The 27,386-nt window shown below is 46.6% G+C and overlaps 1 protein-coding gene across 1 annotated transcript in view; it reads left to right on the top strand.

The window, feature by feature from the left end:
- Nucleotides 1–27,386, top strand: part of SLC14A2 (solute carrier family 14 member 2) — a 70,769-nt gene that overhangs the window by 34,814 nt on the left and 8,569 nt on the right. Inside the window, exons 9-17 of the mRNA XM_025273500.3 lie at nt 182–356; nt 17,612–17,734; nt 19,743–19,825; nt 20,874–21,033; nt 21,703–21,892; nt 22,207–22,335; nt 23,196–23,388; nt 26,204–26,351; nt 26,978–27,112. Coding sequence (XP_025129285.3) covers nt 182–356; nt 17,612–17,734; nt 19,743–19,825; nt 20,874–21,033; nt 21,703–21,892; nt 22,207–22,335; nt 23,196–23,388; nt 26,204–26,351; nt 26,978–27,112 — 1,336 coding nt within the window. The remainder of the gene's footprint in view (nt 1–181; nt 357–17,611; nt 17,735–19,742; nt 19,826–20,873; nt 21,034–21,702; nt 21,893–22,206; nt 22,336–23,195; nt 23,389–26,203; nt 26,352–26,977; nt 27,113–27,386) is intronic.

Raw genomic sequence — 27,386 nt, 5'->3', positions numbered from 1 at the left:
GGGACCAACACTTCAGATTCAAACCAACCATTCTGACACCATCAATCCAGAAGCCAAGGGGAGGGTCACTAGGAAGGAAGTCGCTAGGGGAGGGTCGCCACTCTCAGCCCCTACCGCATCCTTCTCCTGCAAGGTCCCAGGAGCCCAGGAACATTTCAGATCCCAGTGTTTTTGCTTTCAGGTTGGTGTGCCACCAGGCACCTGGCCCTTCTGCCTCTCCACACTCACCTTCCTGCTCCTGACGACCAACAGCCCCACCATCTACAAGCTCCCACTCAGCAGAGTCACCTACCCAGAGGCCAACCGCATCTTCTACCTGACAGTGAAAAGCGGGGAAGAAGAGAAGTCCTCCAGTGGTGACTAGCCAAGTTATAGGCAGAAATGCTCTTTGCCTGGACCGGGGTCTGCTCCCTGTAATCTCAGCTCTGGGTCAATCAGCTGCAACACTCACTTTCTTTGCCTCTCCTCAGGCCTGTGTGGAACAAAACACACCTATACCTCCCTCTCCCTGACATAGATTTTCTCTCTCTGCCCAAATCGCCTTAACTCTCCGCTGTACACCGTTAGAAGAAGTTGGTGATGAGTTCCTGGTATTAGTAGGAAAGCATGTATTTTCAATGTCAGTGACTTAAAACAAAACCATTCTTTGTATTTAGTCTTTTGTAAAGGTGATTCAGAGATGATCTTCTTAGCAGGTTTAACTAAATAATAAAAGCTACGAAATTAAACGTGCTGAGAGGTTCCTGAGTGGGTGAAAATTCAGGGAATGCAGATGCCAGAGTGTGCAGAGCTAATGACTGGTGGGCACATACAGCTTTACATAAAAGAGAAATTTCAGATAGAGAAACACAGTTTGAAAGTCAAAATGGGGACAGTTAGGGCATTGAAAGTGTCTAAATAGGGACTCAGACATTCAGGGGTCAGAGTAAAGGGCAAGAGGATATTCTGTAGCAGGAAGTAATCAGTTAAGTTAGGCTCCTACATGACTCATGATGAAAGATTGGCATGTCTCACTGCAGGTCAAGCTAGCGACTTTGAGCAGGGAATTCAGTTGAGGAAATCACCTGAGCTCAGTATGTGAGAGGTTGGGGAGATCTATTTCATTTCCCAGTTTGCCTGTGGGTGTTGGAAGCATTATGAGATTTATGATACTTAAATGGTGAACCTTGAGTAGAAGAACAAACAATTATCAGTGAATTTTATAATTTGTCTTCCCAATTATAGGCATTAACTTACTTTCAATCTTTATTTAGATACAGACCAGGGGTTGTCAACCTTGTCCTGGAAAGTGTCAAATTTCAGCTCTGGAGGCTACACAATCTCTTACAAATACTCAAGCCTGTCATCATAGAGCAAAGTAGCCTTAGACAACATGTGAATGAAAGAGGGTGGCTGTGTTCCAATAAGACTTTATTAAGCGAGAAGCTAGATTTGGTCCACAAGCTGTAGTTGGCTAGGTCCTGCTATAGACGATCAATACAATAACGCTCAGGGTCTGGAGATCCATATGTGACTTAGGAGCTGGTGGGAAGTGGGCAGACTCAAAGGACACCACCAGGTTTTTTACATCAGACAAAGCCGCAAGGCATTTACATGCTGGGCGATAGGGTGAAGAGTCTTAGGAAATCGAGGGCACCCGAGAAAGGGAGATCAGGGTGGCAGGAAGCAGGAAGATCTGCCCAGTGATGAGCACCAGGGGGCGCAGTCTTACACCAGCCCCTCCGTCCACACACGTGTCTAGGAACCACCCCTCAGGCTCACCCTCTCGGCTCCTCGCTGCTTTGCCTCTGCCAGTTCACCACCACGGGAGGAAGAAAACTGGAGCCCTTCGGTGCAGGGTTTCTAGGCAAAAGGAGCAGGGAGGCGCTGGAACCTCAGGGCTGGAGGGAGCGCGCAGGCCAGGTTGTGCCACCATACTGGGACCCATGACCTCCATCTGGAGGAAGAGGACTTTTTGTTTCCTGACAGGCAAGGAGATCCCTCCCCCCAAGTATCCTATCAGGAGATAGAACCGGAAACCCTATTCGTTCATTATGGGCAAATTGTCGTCAGAAATCCCCTGTTCTCTCCATTAAGCCCCAAGAATCTCCATCCAAAGCACTGGATCTGATGGGAACAGTCCTTTAGCCACGCTTTTTATTGGATTCTCAGGAGAGGAAGACTGTCTGGATATGAAAAATGCTTTCAGCTCAGTTGGACAAGATTCTCTCTCCCCTTCCTTCTCTTCCTACACCACTTCTTGGTTTGTCATTTACAAGGTAACACGTGGGTCACAGTTATCCGGGTTGTTTTTCCCTCCCAAGTTCCTGCTTTAATTCCCCCACAAGAATGAAAAGTTAACTGTGTTGCAAGCTGCCAAACTTGTTTGGAGAAAAATGGATAAAAGCTAAGTTATTCTGAAAATGGAAAAAGTCTGTCCAACAAATCTGGAAAAGCCACACGGCCCCAGAAACTCTATAATGCAGTGTGATCAAGATGGCCAGGTATTTATGCACAAGTAAATGTTTTTACACGTGTTTTTACACATTATCTGCTAGTATGATGTAAGAAAAAAATGGACAAAGTGTATTATTAATCAGTGAATTACCTTGCCTCTGCCAGTTGTACAGGAACTATAAAATATATATTTTTTAAACCCTTTGAGGCTAAGATGCTGAAAGTTGATGATATTTTCCAAATGTGGTCAAACAATCTCCTCTTGAAAGCAAAACAAGTATCAGTCTTAAGCCAGGCTGGTGGACAGAAGCGGCATCTCTCTCGGGCATGGCTGAGGGTAGGCAGAAGTGAAAACCCTCTAAGAAAACTCTGCCCAGCGCAGGCCACTGTGCACAGGCCATGGACAGATGTCCAGATGTCCTCTTAAGTAGTCCAAACAGCCCCCAGCACCTGAGAGCTAACTCCCTGGTGTTATCTTGTCCCCCCTTAACTAGAGCTTCCCCCTCTCCTGGCCCTGAATGAACATGTCGAGAGCCCTAACCTTGCAGACTCTCCCCACCAGTGTGGGGCACTCAAAAGCAGGCCTCCAGGAGGGAAGAAGGGCTTCTGGGAACATGTCATAGCTGTTTTCCTACTATCATCTCAAACTACCAGCAGCAGCTCTTGGATGTACAAATGAGATAGTGAATGGTGAAGTCGCTCAGTCGTGTCCGACTCTTTGCAACCCCATGGACTATAGCCTACCAGGCTCCTCTGTCCATGGGATTTTCCAGGCAATAGTCCTGGAATGGATTGCCATTTCCTTCTCCGGGGGATCTTCCCAACCCAGGGATCAAACCCGGGTGTCCCACATTGTAGACAGACGCTTTACCGTCTGAGCCACCAGGGAAGTAAAAATGATAGTTGAATATAAATGTTTATGGTTGAACAGAAACAAACTACTACTCTCTGAAATTCAAGAAAGTAAGAATGTATGTGTGGAGTGGATCATGGAAAAAGCAAGAGAGCTCCAGAAAAACATCTGTTTCTGCTTTCTTGACTATGCCAAAGCCTTTGACTGTGTGGATCACAATAAACTGTGGAACATTCTGAAAGAGATGGGAATACCAGACCACCTGACCTGCCTCTTGAGAAATGTGTATGCAGGTCAGGAAGCAACAGTTAGAACTGGACATGGAACAACAGACTGGTTCCAAATAGGAAAAGGAGGACGTCAAGGCTGTATATTGTCACCCTGTTTATTTAACTTATATGCAGAGTACATCATGAGAAACGCTGGGCTGGAAGAAACACAAGCTGGAATCAAGATTGCCGGGAGAAATATCAATAACCTCAGATATGCAGATGACACCACCCTTATGGCAGAAAGTGAAGAGGAACTCAAAAGCCTCTTGATGAAGGTGAAAGTGGAGAGTGGCAAAGTTGGCTTATAGCTCAACATTCAGAAAACAAAGATCGTGGCATCCGGTCCCACAACTTCATGGGAAATAGATGGGGAAACAGTGGAAACAGTGTCAGACTTTATTTTTCTGGGCTCCAAAATCACTGCAGATGGTGACTACAGCCATGAAATTAAAAGACGCTTACTCCTTGGAAGGAAAGTTATGACCAACCTAGATAGCATATTCAAAAGCAGAGTCATTATTTTGCCAACAAAGGTTCGTCTAGTCAAGGCTATGGTTTTTCCTGTGGTCGTGTATGGATGTGAGAGTTGGACTGTGAAGAAGGCTGAGCGCCGAAGAATTGATGATTTTGAACTGTGGTGTTGGAGAAGACTCTTGAGAGTCCCTTGGACTGCAAGGAGATCCAACCAGTCCGTTCTGAAGGAGATCAGCCCTGAGATTTCTTTGGAAGGAATGATGCTGAAGCTGGAACTCCAGTACTTTGGCCACCTCATGGGAAGAGTTGACTCATTGGAAAGGTCTCTGATGCTGGGAGGGATTGGGGGCAAGAGGAGAAAGGGACAACAGAGGATGAGATGGCTGGATGGCATCACCGACTCAATGGACGTGAGTCTGAGTGAACTCTGGGAGTTGCTGATGGACAGGGAGGCCTGGTGTGCTGCGATTCATGGGGCCACAAAGAGTCGGACACGACTGAGCGACTGATCTGATCTGATCTGATCTGATGTGTGGAGTTGGGGAGGGCAGTCTTTAGCAGAAGTGCTGTCTTAAACTCTTTTTTCCCTAACAAACCCCTTTCTCCCTCTCTCCACTGTCTCCTCCCTCTGACCTGGCCCTCTCTCCCACCCATTTTCATCTTCTGTCCTACAATACTGACAAATTCTACTATCATTGTAAAACAGTGTTGTTCTGCTGCATTTTTAAATGGTCAGTTTTAATTATCTCTCCAGTATCTTCTATGATAACTGACATAATCAAAATCTCTACTTCAAACAGGGAGCTTGCTAGGAAATAATCCATTTTCTTTAGTTTTAAAATTTTATTGCCAGAATATTATTCATAATGTTCTTGTGGTAATTTGTATCTCTCCGGTTATCTGCGGCTTTGTCTCCTTTTTCATTTCTAATCTTATGTAATTTTCTCTTTCCCTTAGGCTTGTGAGGGGTTCATTCATTTTATTGATTTTTTTTCAAAGAAGCAGTTTAGAATTTATTTGTCCTTTTCTACTCATTTCGATTTGTTTCTTTTTCCTGTTTTCTTGTGGTTTATTTAAATGTTCTCTTCTCCTAGTGTTTTTAAAATTAATATAAAATTCCCTTATTTTAGATCTTTGCCATTTAACAACAAAGACATTTAAGTCTATTAATTTCCCTCAGTCACAGCTTTAGCTGTGAACTATAGGTTTTGGAATAAAATGTTCTGTTTTCATTGGTCTTAAAAGTTTGTTATTTTACTTTTTATTTCTCTTTGAGGCAAGAATTTTTGAAGAATGTATTTCTTGATTTCCAGCACTTTAAACTTTTTGATGTTTTTCATTTTCAGCTTTCCATATCTACTTTTATAGGATTATGAGCAAAGAATATGGCTGGTACAATCTTTATTTTTAAATGTTACGCATTTTTCTTTGTAGCCAAGTATATGATTGATTTTGAACATACAAAATGCAGATTTTTTTATCTGAAGGAAATGTATATTAAGTTGGTTTATTAACTGCATCATTCAACTCGTCTATGCACTTATTTACTTTTAGTTTATAAATCTTAATTCTGAAAAGGGTTTATTAAAATTCAACTATAATTATATAGTTTTATTAAACTTTTTTTGTATTTCTGAAATATTTGTCTCATATATTTAGCAGCTACATTGTTTGGTACCTATGGACTATGATTAACATCGATTCTTCTTAAATTTTATCTTTTACTACTACAGACTGCCCATTTTTATGCTCATTAATGCCTTTAACCAAATTCTGATTCAGCTGACATTGACATTGCTGAATCCACTTTCTTTCTGGTATTTCCTTATCCTTTTATTTTAAACTTTATCATTTCCTTTTAACTGTATCACTTTGTTTTAACTGTATTTCTGACCTCATTCACTCATTCATCCAGAAGACACTGTATAAGGAACTATTTTAATATGTCACTCAGGCCCCCTTGATAACAAACCAGGAAGAATCAGACCATTTCCTGCCTTCAAGGAATTCACATTATGGGGATTTGCCTGGCCATGTGAGTAATCTTACTTAAGAGGATGTCACCACAGACTGCCTGAGCCACATAAGGTCACAGCACCAGTTTCATGATTTTGAGTGGTGAATGAAATATCTTGTTGGGTTAATCTTCTGTTTAGGAAAAGTATTAAGCATGATGTTAAGGGTTTCAGGAAAATGTCTATGCCTCTTCTCCTCTTGTTCTTTATCTTGTTATTACCTGCCTGCCCAAACACTCCCAGCTGTCCCTTCAGTTCAAGTCTTTGAACCTGTTAAAATGTAAACAGTCTTGGGAAGGTAACATAGTAAGCATGATCAATCACTTGCATCTTAGGTTGAAGGAGTCATTTCTGAGAATTGGTTGGATGAAAAAGGAGAGGAGAGTACAAAGAAAAAAAATGGTAGCACATTTTGAGAGTGTCTTTGGCAGGGGAGGGCATGCTGAGATGGGGCCAGGCTGGAGGAATGAGATATGGAGGGCCTCTGTTCCATCATCAGTGATGACGAACTGTTGTATTCAGCTTAGAGAAGAGAAGAAATGCCTGGGGCCATGACTGTGGAAGAAGTTGTCATTTTACTCAACAGAACTTCAGAGCATAGAATAAGAACCACTAGATGGGAGTGATAAGCAAACAGACATTGAACCAATGGAAAGGGATGCTTTTTCACAATGGAAGTTGCCTGAGAAATGGTTGTCCATTTCTGGGTGAAACTCTGGGTTCAGGAGAGGGGCAGGAGACCTAGTAGAGATGCTTGCTTTTAGTAGGGGTAGATCAGATGACCGTGGCAGCCTCTCTTCCAATTTCAAGTTTCAGTGATACTATGGCCCTGGGTTCCTACAGAGAAATAAGGAGGAGGTATCATTAAGGTGGTAAAAAGTATGAACATGAAGACAAATATATCAAAAATATACCGTTGCTGCATTTATAGGTTTTCCTAGAGCTTAACGGGTTAGCCATTTGCTCAGTCTATCAAAATGCTCAACATGGCTACTTGTGTGGATGCAACCTGAGGGAGCAGCATCATTTAACTGTGCCTTTTCCTTGACTTTCTCACCTTCATCACTTTCCTCTCTCCAGGGATTCCTCTTCCAGTCAACCCTATAAGATCTGCCCATCAAGAAACTCAATCTTCTTACATCTGTGACTACATCAAATCTGTGTGTTCCGGTTTGTTCGTACTTCCTGTACGAGTCTTGAGCTTTGTCTCCTTGGGTCATAAATGTTGTAAGGGCCTGGGGACAACTATTAATATAATCTAAAACCAGCTAAGAGTTGGCAGTTTCAGTGTGGTTTATTGATTTCCACTCAATAAACCACAGTCTCATCTGGCAACTTTAAAAGGCATTCACTTTTTAATATGAGATTTTTCAACTTACTTGGCTTTTCTTGCCTCTTGTGATTCAAAGAAAATAGAAGAATCCATAGGAAACACTTCTATTCCTAGTGGAATTAGAATTCCAAGGCCCCAAGGAGGGAGGTGGGGGACATTGCTAGAAAAGTCCTCTTATTATCTGTGAACTGGTAACTAGGAGCCACCAGCCCCTCCTCCACAGGCTGCTGAAACTGAATGAATCAAGGAAGTAACTCTCCAGGGAGCTTCTAGCTCAGCTTTCATTCATTCCACAGGAACTCTAGCCTTTTCCCTGGAGGAATCTGACCTCCCCAAGTCTGGCTGCTAGAGGTCAGTGCAGGCTCCTGCCCCTACAAAGTTGGAAATGCAGAGTTGAAGCCATGAGCATTATGAAGCAGATAGTTCTGAAGTAAATTCTGATTGACCAAGCCCACCAGGAGATAATAACCGGTACCCATAAATTATCTTGGGGATCCCCCAGTATCAAGCTGTGGCCTTTGGTGAGACCCTTTGGCAGCAAGCATCCACCCCAGTCTTCTGCTTTGCAGGAGCACTCGATTGCCCCTCCCTAACCTGGTGTGTGTGACAGACACCACTCACCTGAGGACACAGCTCCATTTGGCTCCTGAGATGTGGGTGAATTTCCTGGATGGCTCCTCCCTCCTGAGTACTCATTTCTTGTCTTTTCTAATTGGTCACATGTTGTTCCTGGGTAGCATCTCCCTGTTACTTTCAGATGCATATGGGGCTGAAGTGAAGAATGCACCAATGGAAGTTCAGGAGTCTTCAGGAGAGGCCAGAGCAAGAGAGGGCACGAGCTGGGCCTCCTGAGCTGAGAGACCAGCAGGCTGGGGGACAAGGAGCGTGTCATCAGCAGATGGCCACAGGCCCTGAGCTTCAGCACCAGAGGAAGGCCCCCGTGTGGGAGCTGAGCTCCAGTCAGCTCCCCACCCCTCCCTGGAACGCGGGGCTCTCCCCCCTCCCACTCATCTCTTTGCTTTCCTTCCTCAGAAGGGCCCCCTCACCCTGTGATCAGGACCCCTCTCCGGCAGTTCCAAAACACCTGGCCTGCTGGAAAGGGGGCCTTTGACGTCAGCGGGGAGTTTGTCTACTCAGGTGTAGCTAATATCCTCGGTGTGAGTTCTGTTTCTGAACTTGGGCAGCCACCTCACACCCTGTCACTTGAGGGGGGTGGGGGTGATACGCAGTTGCTGCTTGACCCTTCAGACTCACAAAGCCAAACAGAACATGTTTGGATTGGGCCTCCTCCCCAGACTCCAGCCCACCAGACCCCCCCAACCACCACCACGGCTGTCTGGGACCCGAGAGGGCGGCTTCCCTCATATATAGAGCTCAGAGTCCTTTCTGGAGACGGGGGTTAGGTCGTGCCCTCCTTACTCTGAGGGCCCACCAGGACCCGGTCAGCAGAGTCAGAAGGAGGAAAGGTCTAGAAATTTCCACAAAACCAGAAAGAAGGCATCTAGTGTTAATTAGGCTGTGCAGAAATATCCATCTAGAAACAGATGGCAATAACATTCCTCGGCCTGTGCCCTGCCTGTGTGGGGGATTAAGGGAGTTCATCGAGGTGGGAAGGCAAATTGGCCCCTGAGGAGACAACACTTAGGTAATTGCCTTAAAGGCATATACTGGAGCAAGAATTCTAAGGAAAGGGGTGATTGAAGGCGATGCCTGAGGAAGGACAGAGAAACTACCTCCAGGCAGTCCAGGCTCTGCCCCTTTAAAGGAAACCTGCCTGATGGGGGCACCATGGTGGCCAAGGCCAGTCTTCCCCAGGGAGTTTAGGAAAGTCAAAGAGTGAGCGCGCTGCAGGAAGAGCGCTCCTTTTCTCTCCCTCTTCTGCCATATGGTGCCCTTCCTCGAGTGGAAGCCAAGCACCAGGCATAAGGTGAGGAAACACGAGGGGAATTTACAGAAAGTCAGCCAGAGGATGAGCTGGCGGGCTGTGGGAACTGAAGAGGTTCAGTTTTAGGGAGAAGTCCAGCGCCTGAGTTGAGGACCAGAGACACCACCCAATTGGAAAGAAGTTTCTTCCCAAATCCCAGTGGTCTGGATTCCTCCAGACCTGTGCAAGAAATCCAAAGGAACTCAGGTAAGAGGTCTGGGGGAGAGAAATGAATCAGGTAGACCCTCTAGCTGGGCTTCCCAGGTGGCTCAGTGGTATAGAATCCACCTGCCAATGCAGGAGACTCTGGTTCTATCCCTGGGTTGGGAAGATCCCCTACAGAAGGAAATGGCAACCCACTCTAGTATTCTTGCCTGGGAAATCCCATGGACAGAGGATTCTGGTGGGCTACAGTCCACGGAGTCACAAAGAGTCAGGCACGACTGAGCAACGGAACAACAACAGACCCCCTAGCCAATAGGGCCATCTCTCTGACTTTTCAAAGAAACAGAAAAAAGAAAGGTCAGTCTCTTTCTGTTCCTTTTCCTGCTGAGCTGCAGAAAGACAGTCCTGGGAATGGGGGCCCTTATTAAGAACTCCAGAGAGAGTTCAGATCCTGGAAGCTTCAAGCTGGAAGAGCTCTTAAATAATTCTATTAATAGTTCAAACCCCATGAGGAACCCCATGGCTTATCCAGGAAACTGTCCAGGTGATAAATGAGCCTGGTCAAAAGCCCAGGTGTCCTAACTCACGACACTGAGCTCTTCTTGCACATCTGGTGATGGATCTAAGTTAACCCATCAGCCTCAAATCCCCTTACCACCTACCTGTTCGCTGGATGAGCCTTCATATTTATCATCCTTTCCGCAACTCTGCAACACACAGCTCTGACATCAGTGTGATTCCCAGGGCAGCCCCGCGTTGAGCTGACTGTGAGATGCTAATGAGGTAGATTTGAAAACCTTGTTCCCAAGAGTCCTCACCTGCTGCTTCCAGGGTGGAGGTACCTGGTCCAGAGGCACCTTAGCCTCTCACCTCAGGTCCTATACTCCTTCCACAGACATGCCAATAGAACTAGAGCATCTCAGTATCCACAGACATCTTCATACAGCCCATCTCCTCAGTGGCCCTCTCTTTCATGGCCATCTGAGATTACTTTAGACATGTTCTGTGTAGCTACAGAGTGATGTTTCTGGAAGATAGGTAGCCATTCCATAAGGGACAATGTCTCAGGACACTGAAATTATCTGACCAGAGAATGAACAATCTGGTATGGCATGTGATCTCCTCAAAACTAGCGATGAAGGATAGGAGCCTCAGTGAACTTGCTGAGATTAGGCAATCCTGGGACTTGGAGAGCCCGTGGCCAGTCCTCTGCCTGCTTTCATGTACCCTTTCTCTCAGGCTTGTACAGCATCCACACTCTCCTTTAAAAGGGGAGGGGAAAATAAGTTTACTCTCAAGTGCCAACTGTATCTAACTGGTATTGGTTGTCTGGAGATTTGTATTAGAAGGATTCTGAGGCTGTGTTGAAACTTACTGGGAAAGAGGTCTATGATCAGTTAGCTGTGTTTGCCACAGACAACGCAGGGAAGAAGCGGCAGAGAAGGGAAACATTGCCATAAGAGAAAAAGCAGGTACACAACAGCCCAGAATTTCCTTGGCCTGTCACTGGATAACACAAATGTAATGGCACAGGTGGATTCTTTCTGTTTGTTTTTGGTAACTTTTGTTACTCCTTTTAGGATATGAAATACTTCATAATTTTTTAAAATAAAAAGATCACAAGTCCATTGATAACATTTGCAAAGGCTCCAACAGTCTGTAAAACATCTATATTGCAGGAGTAAAGAATCAAAACCAGGAGGTTAAAACATACCTCTGTAACTAATCAGCTATTTGGCCTCAGGAAAGCTGCTTTTCTCTGGGCCTCAGTTTTGTTTTGTTTTGTTTGCTAATATCTAGATCCAAATTCTGGAGAAGGAAATGGCAACCCGCTCCAGTGTTCTTGCCTGGAGAATCCCATGGACAGAGGAGCCTGATGGGCCACAGTCCATGGGGTTGCAGAGTCAGACAGGACTAAGTGACTAACACACACACAGACCCAAATTCACTTGGTTATTAAAGACTGATAGTTCCAAGTAGTTTCATTGGATTGTAAAATTTTCATGTACATTGTAACTACCAGTATAAAACTCCCCCGTGGCCCTAACTTCAAAAGATGGATCTAGAGTACCTTGTGCAAAGAAACAGAATGATCCATGTAGCCATATAAATCAAGGATGGCTTCACGGAGGAAGTGGAACATAAACCAGATGATGAAGGCTGAATAGAAACTAGGCAAGAAGAGGCAGAGAGGGCCAGAGGCAAGGCCAGAATGCCAAGGCAGGGTGTATGTTGGGCAGCAAAGGATGAGTGGGACGATGAAATAAGCAATATTATAGAACAACTGGAAAGCTTGGCTGAGCAGTTTAGGCATTAATATACCCTTGGCAATAGGGAGCCATTGGGATTGTTGAGCGAGAGAGTGTCACGTAATGATATGCCTAATAACTGAAGCACAGAATGGATTGAAAGGAGGGAAATTAACAACACAGACACACAATTCTGAGGTGTGGCCTGGGTGTGAATAGGGGAAGGAGAATGAAATCTCACTCAGAGGAAGGTCAGTCAGATGTTACCCCAGTTACAGAAGGGGTGCTCTGACCTTCACACTCTCCTCAACCTCATTCATGAGGTTGTTATAAGGTTAAATGAGGTTGAAAGAGACACCAACTCATTTATGCTAGTTAATGTCTTCATGGAGTGAGACAGAGACTCCAGAGTTCCCCGGTTCCTCTAAGCCTTCCTCTCCACCTCTATGAGGAGGTGGCTACTAGAGGAAGGACTGGATCAGAGGGCTGGACTGGATACGCTGAAAAGCCTTTTCCAGTTAACGTTCAATGACTTTGATAGTTAAGAGAATGATCTTTGAAAATGTCAACTAAACACAACTTCACAGAAAAAGATAACACCTCATTTACCACCCACAGATGTCTGCATCACACATATATACACGGCAGCCTCGAAAATTACACATCACAGCACAAAGCTCAACTTCTGCATGGGGAAACGTGTGCCCAAATCATGGCCGAAGTGTTATCCTGTAGGACTGGATGTAGGAAAAAATCAAATTATATACAATTGTCACTTCAAAAAATATCCTTCTGGTGTAGTAGCTAGGAAATTGCCTCATGATGTTGTGGGAGTCTCTGCCACAGTAAGCTGGAGAAATAAGAGACCTAGGGATCTGTGGAGAGATGACAAAAGGGTCTCGACAGTAGGTTCCAGATCCTCTATATGTTGGGCATTGCTAGTGATAGATGGTCGGAGAAGGCAATGGCAGCCCACTCCAGTACTCTTGCCTGGAAAATCCCATGGATGGAGGAGCCTGGAAGGCTGCAGTCCATGGGGTCATGAAGAGTCGGACACGACTGAGCGACTTCCTTTTCACTTTTCACTTTCATGCATTGGAGAAGGAAATGGCAATCCACTCCAGAGTTCTTGCCTGGAGAATCCCAGGGACGGCGGAGCCTGGTGGGCTGCCGTCTATGGGGTCGCACAGAATCGGACACGACTGGAGCAACTTAGCAGCAGCAGCAGCAGTGATAGATGGACAGCATTGGCTCACCTCCAGGAGGCAGGAAAACCTGCTCAAAACCTGAGAAAGACAGCTTGGAGAAAGTGTGCAGGTAGAGACTTGTTTGAGTAAAGGTTGATTATTAGTAAAATAGACTAGATCATTCTTCCCCTTCTGAAAGATGTCATATACAATTTGGGTTTGGTTTTTTTCCCCCTCAAAGGAACTTTAGTAAGCTTCAAGCTTCAAAATTGTATCTGACAGGTGGGGTCTTCTGTAAAATGACTTTTACCCCTGATATTTGAACAGATGGCATTTTCTGTGTGTTAGCAATCAGTAGACGCATAGATACTATGGATACTACTCTCCAGGAAAAAAAAAAGTGCTTTTAAGCAAATCATTGTGGCTCATGACTGTTCTTTCCTTCTCTGAATCAATGAGAGGATAGCATCGCTAGACTCTTGCCTCTTAAGACACAAGATGCTGGCAATCCTTGAGGGCAGGGACTGTGCCCCTGAATGAATTGGACAACCCCAGTATGATGCTACCTGCGCTGGGGCACTTAAAAGTCTGGTTAGAGAAGGAGCTAACGGCAGTCCCTATGCCAGGTGGGCACGCCGAAGAGTTACTCAGCTGCTAAGGTTTGCCTGCAGATTCTTGAGGACAGAGCTTCCCAGAACACGTGTAGTTGGGCCAAGAGAGCAAAGTCCTTGGTCCTCGAAGAAAACAGAGGGGGCCTGGCATGACCCGAGTCCCCAGGACCAGGCCGTAAGCATCACCATCTGTCTGCTGCACTGTGCCACACAGTACTATTTTTTGTGTGCCATGATGTTAGGGGGAAAGCTGAAATAAACCCCCAAAGTGAGTCACTGTTAAAAAATTTTGTTCTTGGGCTTTAGAACACCCAGTCCCCCACCTTCCAAGCAGCTTGGCGGTTTTCAGCCACAGGGTATAACCTCTTGCTAACCAAAACTAATCATATGGAGCAAGATTTCTGTCTCCAGTGGCCTGTTTCATGCTCTCTCATTAGCTGTGTTCTTCCATCCACTCATGAAGGATTTCTGGTCCTCTGATTGGTTGATCACAAGAGGCCCATCACTTTATCACATCTATAAACTTCTCTCCAGGCAGTGCTGGAAACAGTCAGCTCTTGCCCATCAGTTTCCGAATCTCTACACACCTCAGCCATCACCATCGTGAAGCTGTGGAAGGCTCTCAATTTCAATATTTACCAAGCACTTAACATCTACAGTGAGATATATTATTTCTTTCATAGTTCATACCCTGAAATGGTGGTTCATACCCAGCCAATGGTGGTTCATTATACCAGTCAGAAATTAAAATGTCTAGGGTAATTATCCCTAATTAACATAGTCAACAATACTTCTGAGTGCCTACAATATGCCAGGATCATACTGGGTGCTGGAGATGCCAAGAAAAAACACTGTAAGGGGAAAAAATGGGCTGTCAAGGATCCTATGAGGGTGACAGACAGGAACACGAGGTAGGAGTGGGTGCTGGAATGTGTAAGCTGCCAGGCCTGGCCTGACATGAGGACCCACTCTGCCCAGAGCACAAGCTGTTCCAGGGACATGGCCTCCCCGAGGAGCCAGCTCCCTGACGTCAGCATTGCAAAGTTATTCTCCCCAGCATTTTGCGAGCATTAGTCTCATCATTCGGAGGAGGCAATGGCACCCCACTCCAGTACTCTTGCCTGGAAAATCCCATGGATGGAGGAGCCTGGAAGGCTGCAGTCGGTGGGGTTGCTGAGGGTCGGACATGACTGAGCGACTTCACTTTCACTTTTCACTTTCATGCATTGGAAAAGGAAATGGCAACCCACTCCAGTGTTCTTGCCTGGAGAATCCCAGGGACGGGGGAGCCTGGTGGGCTGCCGTCTATGGGGTTGCACAGGGTCCGACACGACTGAAGCGACTTAGCTGCAGCAGCAGCAGCAGCAGCAGTCTCATCATTGTAACAACGTGAGAATGAAATAGCAGGTACCCTCCAAAATACCTGGGTTTGCAAGGCCAGTCCTATAGGGTCTGTAGATCTCCTTCTGAGTACCACCATGCTTGCAATGGGGGAAACTGTCAATGAAATTTGATGACTTGCAAAATGCAGTGCAGAAATGAGTGATGCTGGTTCCTGGCCAGCATTATCATTGTTTTCTTTTTTCCCCACCACACCAATGGAACATTTCTTTCTAGAGCATTTGATAGATGTGTTCATGATATCCTTGAAATTGCCTTTATCTGTTATGAACGTCCTGAGAATCTGTCCCAAAGGTAGTGGTAAATTTCTATCACCTCAGCTTTAAGTATTTTCACAGCCTTGGGAAATTTGTTATTTTATCTCCAGTCTTCCTTGTGGCACTTGTTCCCACCTGCCATCCTCATCTCTTGGCCAGCACATCTGGAAGAGTGGTCACCCTCCCTGGGTGGTCAGTCTGTGGCCTGAACTCTCGTCCTGCCCACAGGAGACCAGAAGCAACACAGTATCAGACCACATTTGGGGCCACCTCCCCGATCGCCCAAATAAGAAAAAAACGTGGGTTCAAGGAAAAGAAAGATACTCTCTGTTTTTGTTTTTGTGGCTGGGACATCAGTTCTAGGAATGCATGGTAATATGGACCCTGACCTACTTCCCTGGATTCTGAGCAGGCAGCACAGTCTATTGGTAAGAACTGAAAGCAAAGGGCCAGGGCAGGAAAGGGGAGACAGTTTTTCTACAGATCAGCAAACTGGGAGCCAGGAGACCTGAGAGCAACTCCCGGCTGTGCCATAATTAATAACTACATGATCTGGGAGGGGTGGGGGGCAGTAATGCAATTTCTCTGGACTTGGGAAGTAGACTGTGATTTTGAAGATCCATTCAATTCTGAGTCTCTGATGCTAAATAAGGTCAATATATTTCTCTATGCAGAGGGTGACTGGGGTGGCTGACACGGCATATGAGGGATGAAAAGCACTGGGTGGGCAGAGGTGCCCTTCCAGCCTGGCAGATGTGCCCTGCGGACTGGCTATGGAAGAATGCCCTGCTTTGTCAGATGATGCAGTGATACCCTCTGGGTCCCCATCCCCCTGCACAGCACCTGCAGAGGTGCCTTATTCACTTGTGTCTGACGTACCAGAGCTTCTCCAGCCTTTGGAGTTAAGGCTCCATGGTGACCCACGGGCAGGATGCTGAGTGAAATAGATTTTTCCCATCCCGAGCCTAGAGGAGAGGGTCATGTTTGAAGTTTCATGTTTCAATGTTTGAAGTTTCATGTTTGAACTTTCAGTCTGAAACTATAAACAAACCCGTTTCCTTGCTCATACATGTGCCCCATACTCTGGTTGCTGATGCTATATTCTCAGCTTTGCTAAAGCTGTTTCTACATGAGCAATGTGATCTAGACCAGTTTTCTCAAACTTTAATTTGCACACAAGTCAGTTGGAGATCTTGTTTAAAAAAACAAACTTATTTCAGTTCATTGGGTCTGAGATGGGACCTGAGAGTCTGCATTTCTAACAAGCACCCTTGGATGTCTGTGAAGCCAGTCCACAAACCTGACACTGAGCAGCAAAGATGCAGAGAAAGGAACTGAGGGCTGAGGGCCATGTGACTCACTGTGGAGTGCTTCAGAAATCACAGAGCCTAAGTTTTCCATCTTTCAGAGATAACAATGCCCCAAAAGTATCCAAATGTAAAGACAGTGCAAGAGCTCTCCACTATTCCGGGTAGCCATTTGATCATCTAACTCCAGAGTTCACTGGAACCAGAAGCAGAAAGTGTCAAAACTGCATACCTTGGGGACCACCAAGTACCCAAATTAATCAGCATGGGGCACGCTTCATAAGAAGCCATCAGGTGATCTGATGCTGTCGATTCTCAGGCCCCACTTTGAGAAACACTGCCTAGGTGATAAGCTACTCTGTTTTCACCGTGGGTTTCTAGTAGCTGATCATAGCCTCAGGACCCTTACCTCCCACAGAGCAAACCAATGTGCCCAGAAAGCACCCAGGGAATCTTGTTGGACTGTGGATTCTGATTCCATCAGTCTGGGTGGAAGCTCAGGTTCTGCATTTCTAACAAGCTCCCAGAGAAGGCTGATGGCGCTGGTCTGGGGACCACACTTTGAGTAGCAGGGCTCTAGATGAGAAGTTCTCAGCTCCAACTCCACATTAGGGTCATCTCTTAAACATGATTGACATTAAAATTCTGACTTTTAAAATTGGTCTGGGATGGGAGTCAGACATTTTTTAAGCACTCAGGTGGCTCTTATGTGCAGGGAGCATTGAGGACCCTTCTCCACACACACACTCTCTCTCTCTGCAGCAGATGGAGACCAGGGCACTGGCCGAAGGACGGGAATGGGCAGTGGGCTAAGGTCCATCATTCACACTAGTCCGAAGCCCAGTGAAGGAGGCTTAGAGCAGTGCCTTGCTGGGGGAACAAGGCAGGCTGGCCCGTCCGTATCTTGACACCGATAGGTATCTCTGATGTGGTTTCTGTGAGGAAAGGAAGTGGAAGTTTTAGCAGGAAGAATGGGAAAGAGGGCTTTTTCCGTAGACACTAACGCAGTCACTACGGCAGCTCGGACTGCACTGCTCCTCCAGCTCTGCATGAATTTCCCAGCGCTCTCTGCCTCTGGGGGTGGACCAGGGTGGGACACTGACCTGTCTCGTTTTGCCCCTGGCCAGGCAACACTGAGGCAGAGCCACCCTCGACGAGCCCCAAGGCAGATGAGGGCTCGGAGGCCGTGCTCCCCAAGCCCAGGAACGTGTTCCATATCGAGTGGTCATCCATCCACAGGAGGAGCAAAGGTGTGTGCCTCCCCCCATGGCTCCCAGGGGGTCTTAGGCCTTTTCACCTCTAAAATGGGGACCCTGGCAGCACCTCTATCACAGGCAGTGGGGAAATCTGTGAGGGTGAGGTTCATTCTCGTCATCCCCCAACCTCTGACTTCAGCCATGGGTCTCAGAGTCTCAGCCAGGGATGGGGAGACTGGAACTGAGACAGGCTTTGTCAGTCTTGGCCAGGAGGGTTGCAAACTTGGAACCACCCACATCCCATGCCCAGAAACGCTACTCTAGTTCATCTGGGAGGCAGCCTAGGTGGCAGAAGAGGCTTGAACAGCTCTCTGTAAGGCAGCTGCCTGGTGGCCTGGTGGTTAGGATTTGGTGCTTCCACTGCAGTGGCCTGGGTTCAGCCCATGGTTGGAGAACTGGTCTGCAGGCCACCAGCAGGTGTAACCAAAATACAAAAAAAAAAAAAAAAATTAAAAATAAAACATCACATTTAAAATGATCCCCAAAAAACTGCAAATCACAACTATGATGTGGTCATGATGGTCACGCTGCTAGAGATAAAATGTTCTCTCCTACAGCTGTGAGGGGAGGGTCTCCCAAAGGCCAAGAGAAGGTCCAGAGTGCAGCCAAATAGTCAGGAAAGCCAGAAACCTGGATGCTGGGCGGGGGTGGGGGGGGGTGGTGGGCAGGTTGGGGCAAACAGGGAGGAGGCAAGGGAGGGTTGGAGGGTCTCCAATCAGATGCAAGGTGGGAGCAGTCTCATGAAGGCCTAATTGTGCCCCCCAGAGAGGACCCCTTTGGGCCAGAAGTTTGACAGAGCCCCCAGGGCATTCCCAAGGAAGAGAGCATAGTTTGCTTCCCAAAGTTAATACTCTCCCTACAAACATCTTCTTAGGATGGTGTTGGAGGGCTGGGATAAAGGAGGGCCTGGCAGAGAGCCTTGCACTAAGGAGACTGGGAGAAGTTAGTAGGAGCTGCTGGAGAGCTGGCGTTTCAGACAGAAGCAGAGAATCTCTCAGGATATCACACACACTGGCCACAGAGGCTAGAGTATCCTCTTTGCTTCCTTCTCTTCCTTTCAAACTTCCTTAATTTGTTTCCCCCACGTAGTGTAACTTCCCAACCATCACACTGGTATTTGCAGTTCCTGCTCCTTCAAACGAGGGGTCACAGGGCCATTGGTGCATCTCTTCTAGTGTCTAAGTGCCCTGAAATCTCATAAATGCGGACTGAATGGCCAATTGTCTAAAGATTCTCGGCATCTAGAGCTCAGACTGCCATTCTCACACTTGACCACAAGAGGACATCAGAGCATCAACAGCAAAACTTCCAAAGCCTTTCATGATACCTAAACACTTCTGAAATTCCTCATCTTTACAAATAGATTCTCTCATAATAATGAAAACACAATGAATTTTCTAGAATAACAAGGACATGCCAAAATCTGTTTTGAGTTAACAACATGGGTATCCCTTGTGTTAATCCAACCAGCCACTGCTGCTTAAATATCTAAAATTCCAAGACATAATCCTAAAAAGACCAAAACAGCTTAGGTCATCCAGGTGGGAAGAGTTGTAGTAAAATTTGAACACAGACCTTGGATGGTTCGGGCAGCTTAATGCTTTATGAGCAACAGCACCTTATAAATACCAGTCTTTGTGTCATGTAGGGAAAGAACCCTGGGTTCAGGGCTCATGAGTAGCTCTATTTGCTCATCTACAAAACACAGGAGTTGAGTAAAATCAGAGCCTCTTTACTAAAAGTCAGCCTAGCCTCTGAATCCCCTAAATTCCTGTAAAATGTCCTGTTTACATCAAGATGTGCATTTTTTTCCCCAAAGAGCTTGCCCATGGGTGTTTGCAGTAGCAGAAGAAGGGGCCTTCCTGTGCAAGGAGACAAGCCCAGGGCATCCTCAGTGGGCCAGGAAGTGCCGAGCATTCCAACTCAAGCCTGGCAGGAAACTTGCTGCAAAGATGCCAGGGTAGAGGTCCTAACTGATGGTGCTCTCTCCTTCCGACTCCAGTGTTTGGTAAAGGTGAGCAGCAGGAGAGGCACCCCAAAGACCCTTCTCCCAGCCTATACCGGAAGCCCACGGTAGAGCTGCTGGTGAGTAAAGAGTGGCCTGAATCGGGGTGGCGGCCGCATCCCAGAGCCTGCCAGAGCCTGCCACAGAGTAGAAAAACCAGGTTCGGAAAAGACATCCTCTGAATTAGGCAAACTTTTCTTGAATTCATATTTCTAGAAACATAATTATGTGGGATAAAGATGTCTATTTTTCAGTTTACTTTATAAAATCTGCTGCTTCTTTTATTTGATTATGTTGTGTTTGTCCTTCTGGATCCAGCATTCAAGTATTTAGGAAATAAGTTGGTGCTAATTTTCAAAACAGAATCTCTACTCGTTTAATTTTATGGATAGTAAAATTTTAAAGACTAGACATATTGGAGTTTGGGGAGGTGCTGTCTTCAGCAAAGAGTGTGGTATACTAGAAGTAATATTTTTAAAAAAAAAAGAATCTAAAAATTTGTAGGTAAATCTAAATTATATCATTTGACCTTGACCTTTATAAGTGAGAACCTAACCTCTCCATCCACGCCTGAGACCTCATCCACAGAATGAGGCTAAAGCTAGTGTCTTGTTACACTACAGTCATGGGGGATTGGTTCCAAGATCCCTGAAGGGTACCAAAATCTGTGGATGTTCAAGTCCTTTACATAAAATGGCGTAGTATTAATATTTGCATATAACCTATGCACATCCTCTGATACATTTTAATTCATCTCTAGATTACTTATAATGCTTAATATTAATACAATGAAAATGCTGTGTAAATAGCTGTAAATACAATGTAAATGATATGTATTAATAAAAAGTTGCCAGCGTGCAGCAAATTCAAGTTTTCCTTTTTGGAACTTTCTAGAATTTTTTCAAATATTTTTAATCCACAGTTAATTGAATCTGTAAATGATACAGAGACAAGTAACATGTGAAACGAAACAAAAGATATTCTAGTCTACAGTATCAAAGATGCTTAAATAGCAATTTCACTAAATATCAAATGAAAATCTTAGCTTGCCGCCTGGCAAGCACGTCACTCCTCAGTGTGAGAAGCTCCAAATGTGGGGCTTCTTGCCTGTCTCTTGTCCCTGGACAGGCTCTGGAAACCATGGAGGACAGCTCTGAGATAAAGGTGGAAACGGGCATCTCCAAGACTTCCTGGATTCGGAGCTCCCTGGCCACCATCGGGAAGAGGGTCCACAAAGCCCTGGGATACATCACCGGAGAGATGAAGGAGTGTGGAGAGGGTCTTAAAGGTAAACGCTCCACGAGAGCAGCCCCTGCTCCCACCCCTGAAAAGGTCACCTCTGGCTGTCCTCTAGGAAACATGCTGCTTGGGTCTCTGTAGATGAGATGGAGTCCTGTTTCCATGGATAGGAGTTTCCCTGTTACAACAGGCATATGGACTCTCAGAATGTCAATGCCAATACCCGTAGATGTGCACACTCTCACCTCTGAACATAACAGTCACACTCTTGTCAATACCCCCTCAGAATGTCACTTTTTAGTACTGGGATTCTAGAGCCAGCTTTCTAGGAAAATGCCCACCTAGAAATGGCTTATGGGAGAGCTGTGTCTACTGTTCTGACAGGTTCCCATTAGCAGTGTCCCAGAGCTCAGGCCAGGGGGTTGGCGCCTGGATCCGTCCTCCTGAAAATTCAGGCCATTCTCTTGAGGGCACAGGTTGTGCAGGGTACCCACTGCTTGAACAACAACCTACAGACCAGAGCCAGCTCGCAATGGGGTGAAGGGTTTTCTGAGCAGTCAGACACCCTCTTGGGTTCTTTCCTTTCCCCGCTCTGTGGCAAGTGACAGCAGGGGGCGGAACCCACCTTGGATGCCAGCTTCCCTCACCCTCTCACCTGCTGGGGCCTCGCCTGGCACAACTGAACCTTGACTGACTCCCTGACCCATTGCATTTTCAGACAAATCCCCGGTGTTCCAGTTCCTCGACTGGGTGCTCCGGGGCATGTCCCAGGTGATGTTTGTGAACAACCCTCTCAGCGGCATCCTCATCGTCCTTGGCCTCTTCATCCAGAATCCCTGGTGGGCCATCTCAGGCTGCCTGGGCACCGTAGTGTCCACCCTGACAGCCCTCATCCTGAGTCAGGACAAGTGAGTCTCGGGAAACCCAGGGTCCTGGCCTGAGACAAGAGGCAGCTCCCTGAGGGGACCCTTCCCCAGCTTCCCATCCTCACTGCTTGGCTCACGGCTCAGAAACGCCTCAAACAAGGTCACTCATAACTAAAACAAGCATCCCCTGGTTACAAAACTGCACGTTCCCCAGGGGACGGTGAAGGGTTGATGCTCAGAAAGTGTGTGTGGTGAGGCTCCAGCTGAGAAAAGCCTGGCTCAGAAGGACAATCAGGGGGGCTGTGCCCTGCTTTAGGCCGCAGGGGACCCCCCCTTCAGTAGCCCTCCCCCGCCAGGTCCGCCATCGCAGCTGGACTTCACGGCTATAACGGGGTGCTGGTGGGGCTGCTGATGGCCGTGTTCTCAGACAAAGGCGACTATTTCTGGTGGCTTCTACTCCCAGTCATCGTGATGTCCATGTCTTGGTAAGTTTGCTTCTGAGGCTGTGGGTGCAGATAAAGGGCTTCCCACCTTTTTACCTAACTCTGTGAGCGTCTCAACAGGAGTTCAAAGCAGCATTTCCTTAGAAATATCGTCACATCAGAAATACCGTCTGAAAGTAATTATTGACATTGTACAGTGATAGCGCCACAGTGCTAGGTGTTCTACACACAGTATTTCATTACCTACATTCCTTTATTCTTCTTTTTTGAGATCTAAAAGAGCCCCTGGCCCTACCCCACCAGACAGGGAAGGGAACTGAGGTCCACAGAGGGTTTAGAGCCAGGGGGTCCTGTCACTCTCCGGAAAACTTCCCATCCCTCCTCCCCAGCGCTGCCCTGTCCTCAGACCCCATGCCCCGACCAGGACAACCTCCCAGGGTGGGCTGCAGGCCCAGGCACTGCCCAGAGCCCTCAGAGGGCCAGAGTCCAGCTCCTCCCTCCCCTGCAGAAACCAAAGGGCACTCCTGCCAATATCGCCCTCAGCTCCTCCGCAAACATTTGTTGAATGAATGAATGGGTTTCCCCTTCGCTGGTCTGTCCTCTCTGCTCATGCTTGCAGAGGGAGCCCTAAGGCCCTTCAAGGAAGTTCTGTGACTCCCTTGCCTTAGGACTTTCCCCAAAAGACCTGCTTCTGAAGCTGAGTCTGGGCACCCGCCCTGTTGCGGTGTGGGGCGGAGGAAGGAGGCCCAGGAAGGGGGCTGCCCAGAGCCAGTCAGGCTGGGAGAGGGAGCCAACCAGATGTTTTTCCCCCAAGAAGGCTCAGGGAGCCCCCTTGTCCCACTCAGTCTAGCGCCAGGGCCAGAGGGCATCATGAACAGCATCTCCTGTGCTTCTGCCATCAGCCCCATCCTCTCCAGTGCCCTGGGCACCATCTTCAGCAAGTGGGACCTCCCGGTCTTCACACTGCCCTTCAACATCGCCGTGACCCTGTACCTGGCGGCCACGGGCCACTACAACCTCTTCTTCCCCACGACGCTGCTGCAGCCGGTCTCCTCCGTGCCCAACATCACCTGGTCAGAGATCCAAGTGCCCTTGGTAGGTGGAAGGTGGAAGGGCAGCACGCCTGCCAACACTCAGTGTTAAAGTGGCATTTTGTTATTTTGCATGTCAGAAACATCCAGTTATAGTAATGCCTATTACCAATTATTCAGTGCAAGACACTCTACCTACAACATCACATTAGCCAGCAGCTTTTTCTTTTCTCTTTTTAAGAGCTAAAAGGGCCATTTCTGGCCCCACCCTGTCCTGTCGTAGCCACAGAGAAAGACCAAGGCCAGGTTAAGAGACTGCCTGAGGTCATGCAGCTCGTGAGTGAGGGGTAAAGTCAAAAGAAGCCTCCTGATTTCTAGATTTGGGTTCTTTTATCTTTTTTTGTTGTTTTGTTTTTGAGCCTTCTTGATCCCTTACTCCAGTTCAATCCAAGCTACGTCATGTTGGCTGGAGAAGTCTCTGCTCCAGGCTGGGGAGCGGGTTCCCCTCGCTCTCTGGGGTATTTTAAAGCATGGATGTTCCTCCACTAAGAAACATCTAACAGAGTTTTTTAAGCTTTTGGTACACATTCTGTATATAATGCTGGCCTCTGGAAGTCTGCCAAGATAGATTAAAAAAAAAAAAAAAAAAACCTACGCTAAAAGCTTTAAGTCAGCCTGGAGAAACGTGCCCATCAGCCTTCTTTCTTAAACTGGGCATGTTTTCTCTGAGGTCCTCTACTCTGTTACACTAAATGACTCTGCGGACTAGCGCTCGCTCTGAAATTTGTTATTAGCAGTCTATCATCTAACCACAAAGCCACCTGGGCTTGTTGAAGGGACTTTGTGTCAGAAATAATGGTGCCAAGTTTCTCTGACAGTTCATGGAGACAGCAGGATGGCATGGAAGAGAGAGCCCTGCATTTGCCCAAGATGTATTATCTAGGAAGAGACAAGTTGACTTTAGCCCCATGCTTGTTGATGTTCATGTATGTGTGTGTGTGTGTGTGTGTGTGTGTGTGTGTATACCTTCGTGAGCCAAAGGTGAGAAACAGGCCATGTTGGCAGTTCAGACCCTCACGCTTCCCTTTCACAATATTCACCCAATCAGTATCTTTTCAAGTCAAAACAGCTCTAACTGGCATGGCTAAGGGGGGATGATGGTAGAAAGGGCAAGTTTGAGATACTTTGCATTCTTCAAACCACAGTTTCCATAGAAATAATAACTAGGAATTTTGTAAGAAAAAAAAATATTAAATGGAAAATACTGTACAAATACTTTGGAACCCCCAAAGTTCCAAGAAAGACAAATTCAATGTTTGGTAATTATTCTTTGAGAAATACTCTTCTGGCTAATTTTGAATGTATTAGGATGATGATGATGAGAATGTCTTGTCATTTTGACCATCATAATTAGAGCCTTGAGTTTGGTGAAACAGCGGTAGATGTTAGAGAGAGGGTCTAGGCCTCCCAAGGATTTTGAGGCTCTGCAAGCTCCCCTGCTCTTTGGTGATGGGAGAGCCTGCTGGAGGCTGCAGCTGGCTGGGGACCAGATCGCCCAGCTACTGCCTCTGTCCAGAACTCTGCCTGTCCCACTGTCCCCCACATAGCAATGTCTGAGTCCTGTCCTGTTCTATGTCCTAGGTTAAGGGGGGACTGAACCCAGAGTGTTGCCCGCTAGACCACAGCAATCCTGTCTGGATGTGGGGTGAGGGCCCTACAGCCACAAGACCTCCCTCCTCAGCACCCCAGGAGGAGGCTTCAGAGGACGTGGGAAGACCTGCTTCACTATGAACTATAAACAAAGGCAGGATGAACCCAGTACCCCCCAGCAGGCCCAGAGCCCCTCCTGCGTTTTCCTAGCTCAAGTCCCAACCTTCGAAACACAGACCCAATCTCAGCCACTGGGGAAGGCTATGTGCCCAGAATCTTTTCCCAAACTTCAGGGCACGTGTGCAAGTGCCCACAAGGCACTGGACTCTGGACTTCCTTTCTCATTTATAGACGCTCACTACCTGAGACACACAGAGGCTTGACACGTCAGGGCACTCCCCCATCAGCCACCACGTGATGGCTTTACCACTAAAACCTGCACAAGCCAGGGCACCACCTGCCCAGGGGCTCCTCTGTGGATACAATCTAGCTGCTCATCGAGACGACTGCACCAATATGACCATGGCCCAGACATGCTGCTCTTGAAAACACCAAGAACCATCTTCCCATCTAATATTTGGCCTTCTAGGCATGTTTTTAGCTTAAAACAAACAAACAAAAAAAAAACACAAGAGTTACAAGAGTTTTTCAATCCCAACTCTGATTAGCCATCTAGTAATTTTCTAATGATCAACACCCTGATTTTTTTCCAAACCCAAGTCCAGTTGCTCATCACTCAAAAGACAATTCTCAAGAGACAAGCATTGGTAGGAAAGGAAAATTTGCTTTATTTCGCAGGCCCTTTAAAGGAGAGTTTTAGGGTTGAAGGGCTTCCCAGGTAGTGCAGCAGTAAAGAATCTACCTGCCAGTGAAGGAGACCCAAGAGACACGGGTTTGATCCTTAGGTTTGGGAAGATCCCCTGGTGTAAGAAATGGCAGCTCACTCCAGTATGCTTGCCTGGAAAATTCCATGGACAGAGGAGCCTGGGAGTTTAGTGCCTTACACTCATGTTTCTAAATAAAGGAAACAACATTTTTTAACCCTTTACTGTTCTCAGAACTCAAGATTAAAATAATAAATCTTGTATTCCTTGTAGAGTGAAATTATTTGAAAATATCTTGGAAAACTGTTGCAAAGTGTTAGTATGGAGGGTTTGGCACAAAATATTTTCCTGTTCAAGTTGTCTCTTTTGCCTCCGTAACTGCATGTGATCCTGTTGGACCTGAAGCTTTTGAGAGCCATCCCTGTTGGAATCGGCCAAGTGTACGGCTGCGATAACCCCTGGACTGGAGGCATTTTCCTCATAGCTTTGTTCATATCATCGCCTCTTATTTGCTTGCATGCTGCGATTGGATCCACCATTGGGATGTTAGCAGGTTAGTGTCATTATTAATTAACTTAGTTAATGGGCCTTATGAATGGGTCCCTTATTAATGGGCTGCAAGAATGTTGTGCCCGGGGCCAGCTCCAAAGAAAATGCTGACGTGTCTTCTTGCTCCACCTGCTTATTCCTGTAAACTCTTCCTCCTTCCACATCACCTGGTCTTAGCATTTTGGGTGCTGTGCCCTCCTGCTCCACTGAGCAAACCCCATCCCTGAGAAAAGCTCTGGTCACTTACACCTCTGGATAAACTAAAAGCTTGGGAGGATCTTGTTCCAGGCATGTTTATATTGTAAGCCTTACCTCTAATCATGATAAGAAGCTTGTTCTCCACGAGAGAACATTCAGGTTGATACCTTAACCCTCCTTCTTCTGGCACTGCTCAATCATACTTCAGATCATTACTCAAGAGTCTAATACCCATACCAGCTGGACCACTGATATGCATGTGACTCTAAAACCATTTGTCTCCTTTAGATGTTTTCCCACTGAATAGCCAGGAGTCCTTTTCATAAATACTTTGTGGGTACTGATAACTGTCTGAGTTGAGGACGGTGGGGGACTTCAGGGCTAGTGGGCCCGCTCGACCCCACACAGCACTCAGCCTGTCTTCTCCCCCAGCTCTCACTCTCGCGACGCCCTTTGACTCCATCTACTTCGGACTGTGTGGCTTCAACAGCTCACTGGCCTGCATCGCCATAGGAGGCATGTTCTATGTCATCACCTGGCAGACGCACCTCCTCGCCATTGCCTGTGGTGGGTACCGCCAGCAGAGTTCCCTATCCACCTCAAATGACACCAGCGTCTATGCCCACAGGGAAACCACCCTGCAAAACTTTTGCTGAGCCTCCAAAGATAAATGGGAGGATTTGTTTTCTTTATAAAGGGATTTTTATTTTAAACTATTTTGAATAGTCCTTTAGTGATTAGTACTTTAAAAACTATTTTCACTGAATGCAAATGTTCAGCCACACAAAGACAGAGTTTTTGATGGAGGTTGTTCATTTGTTGTCTGTGATTCCTGCTTTCC

Source organism: Bubalus bubalis, chromosome 22 (genome assembly GCF_019923935.1).
Source record: "Bubalus bubalis isolate 160015118507 breed Murrah chromosome 22, NDDB_SH_1, whole genome shotgun sequence".
Classification (NCBI taxonomy): Eukaryota; Metazoa; Chordata; class Mammalia; order Artiodactyla; family Bovidae; genus Bubalus; species Bubalus bubalis.
This window is presented reverse-complemented; position numbering and strand designations above follow the sequence as displayed.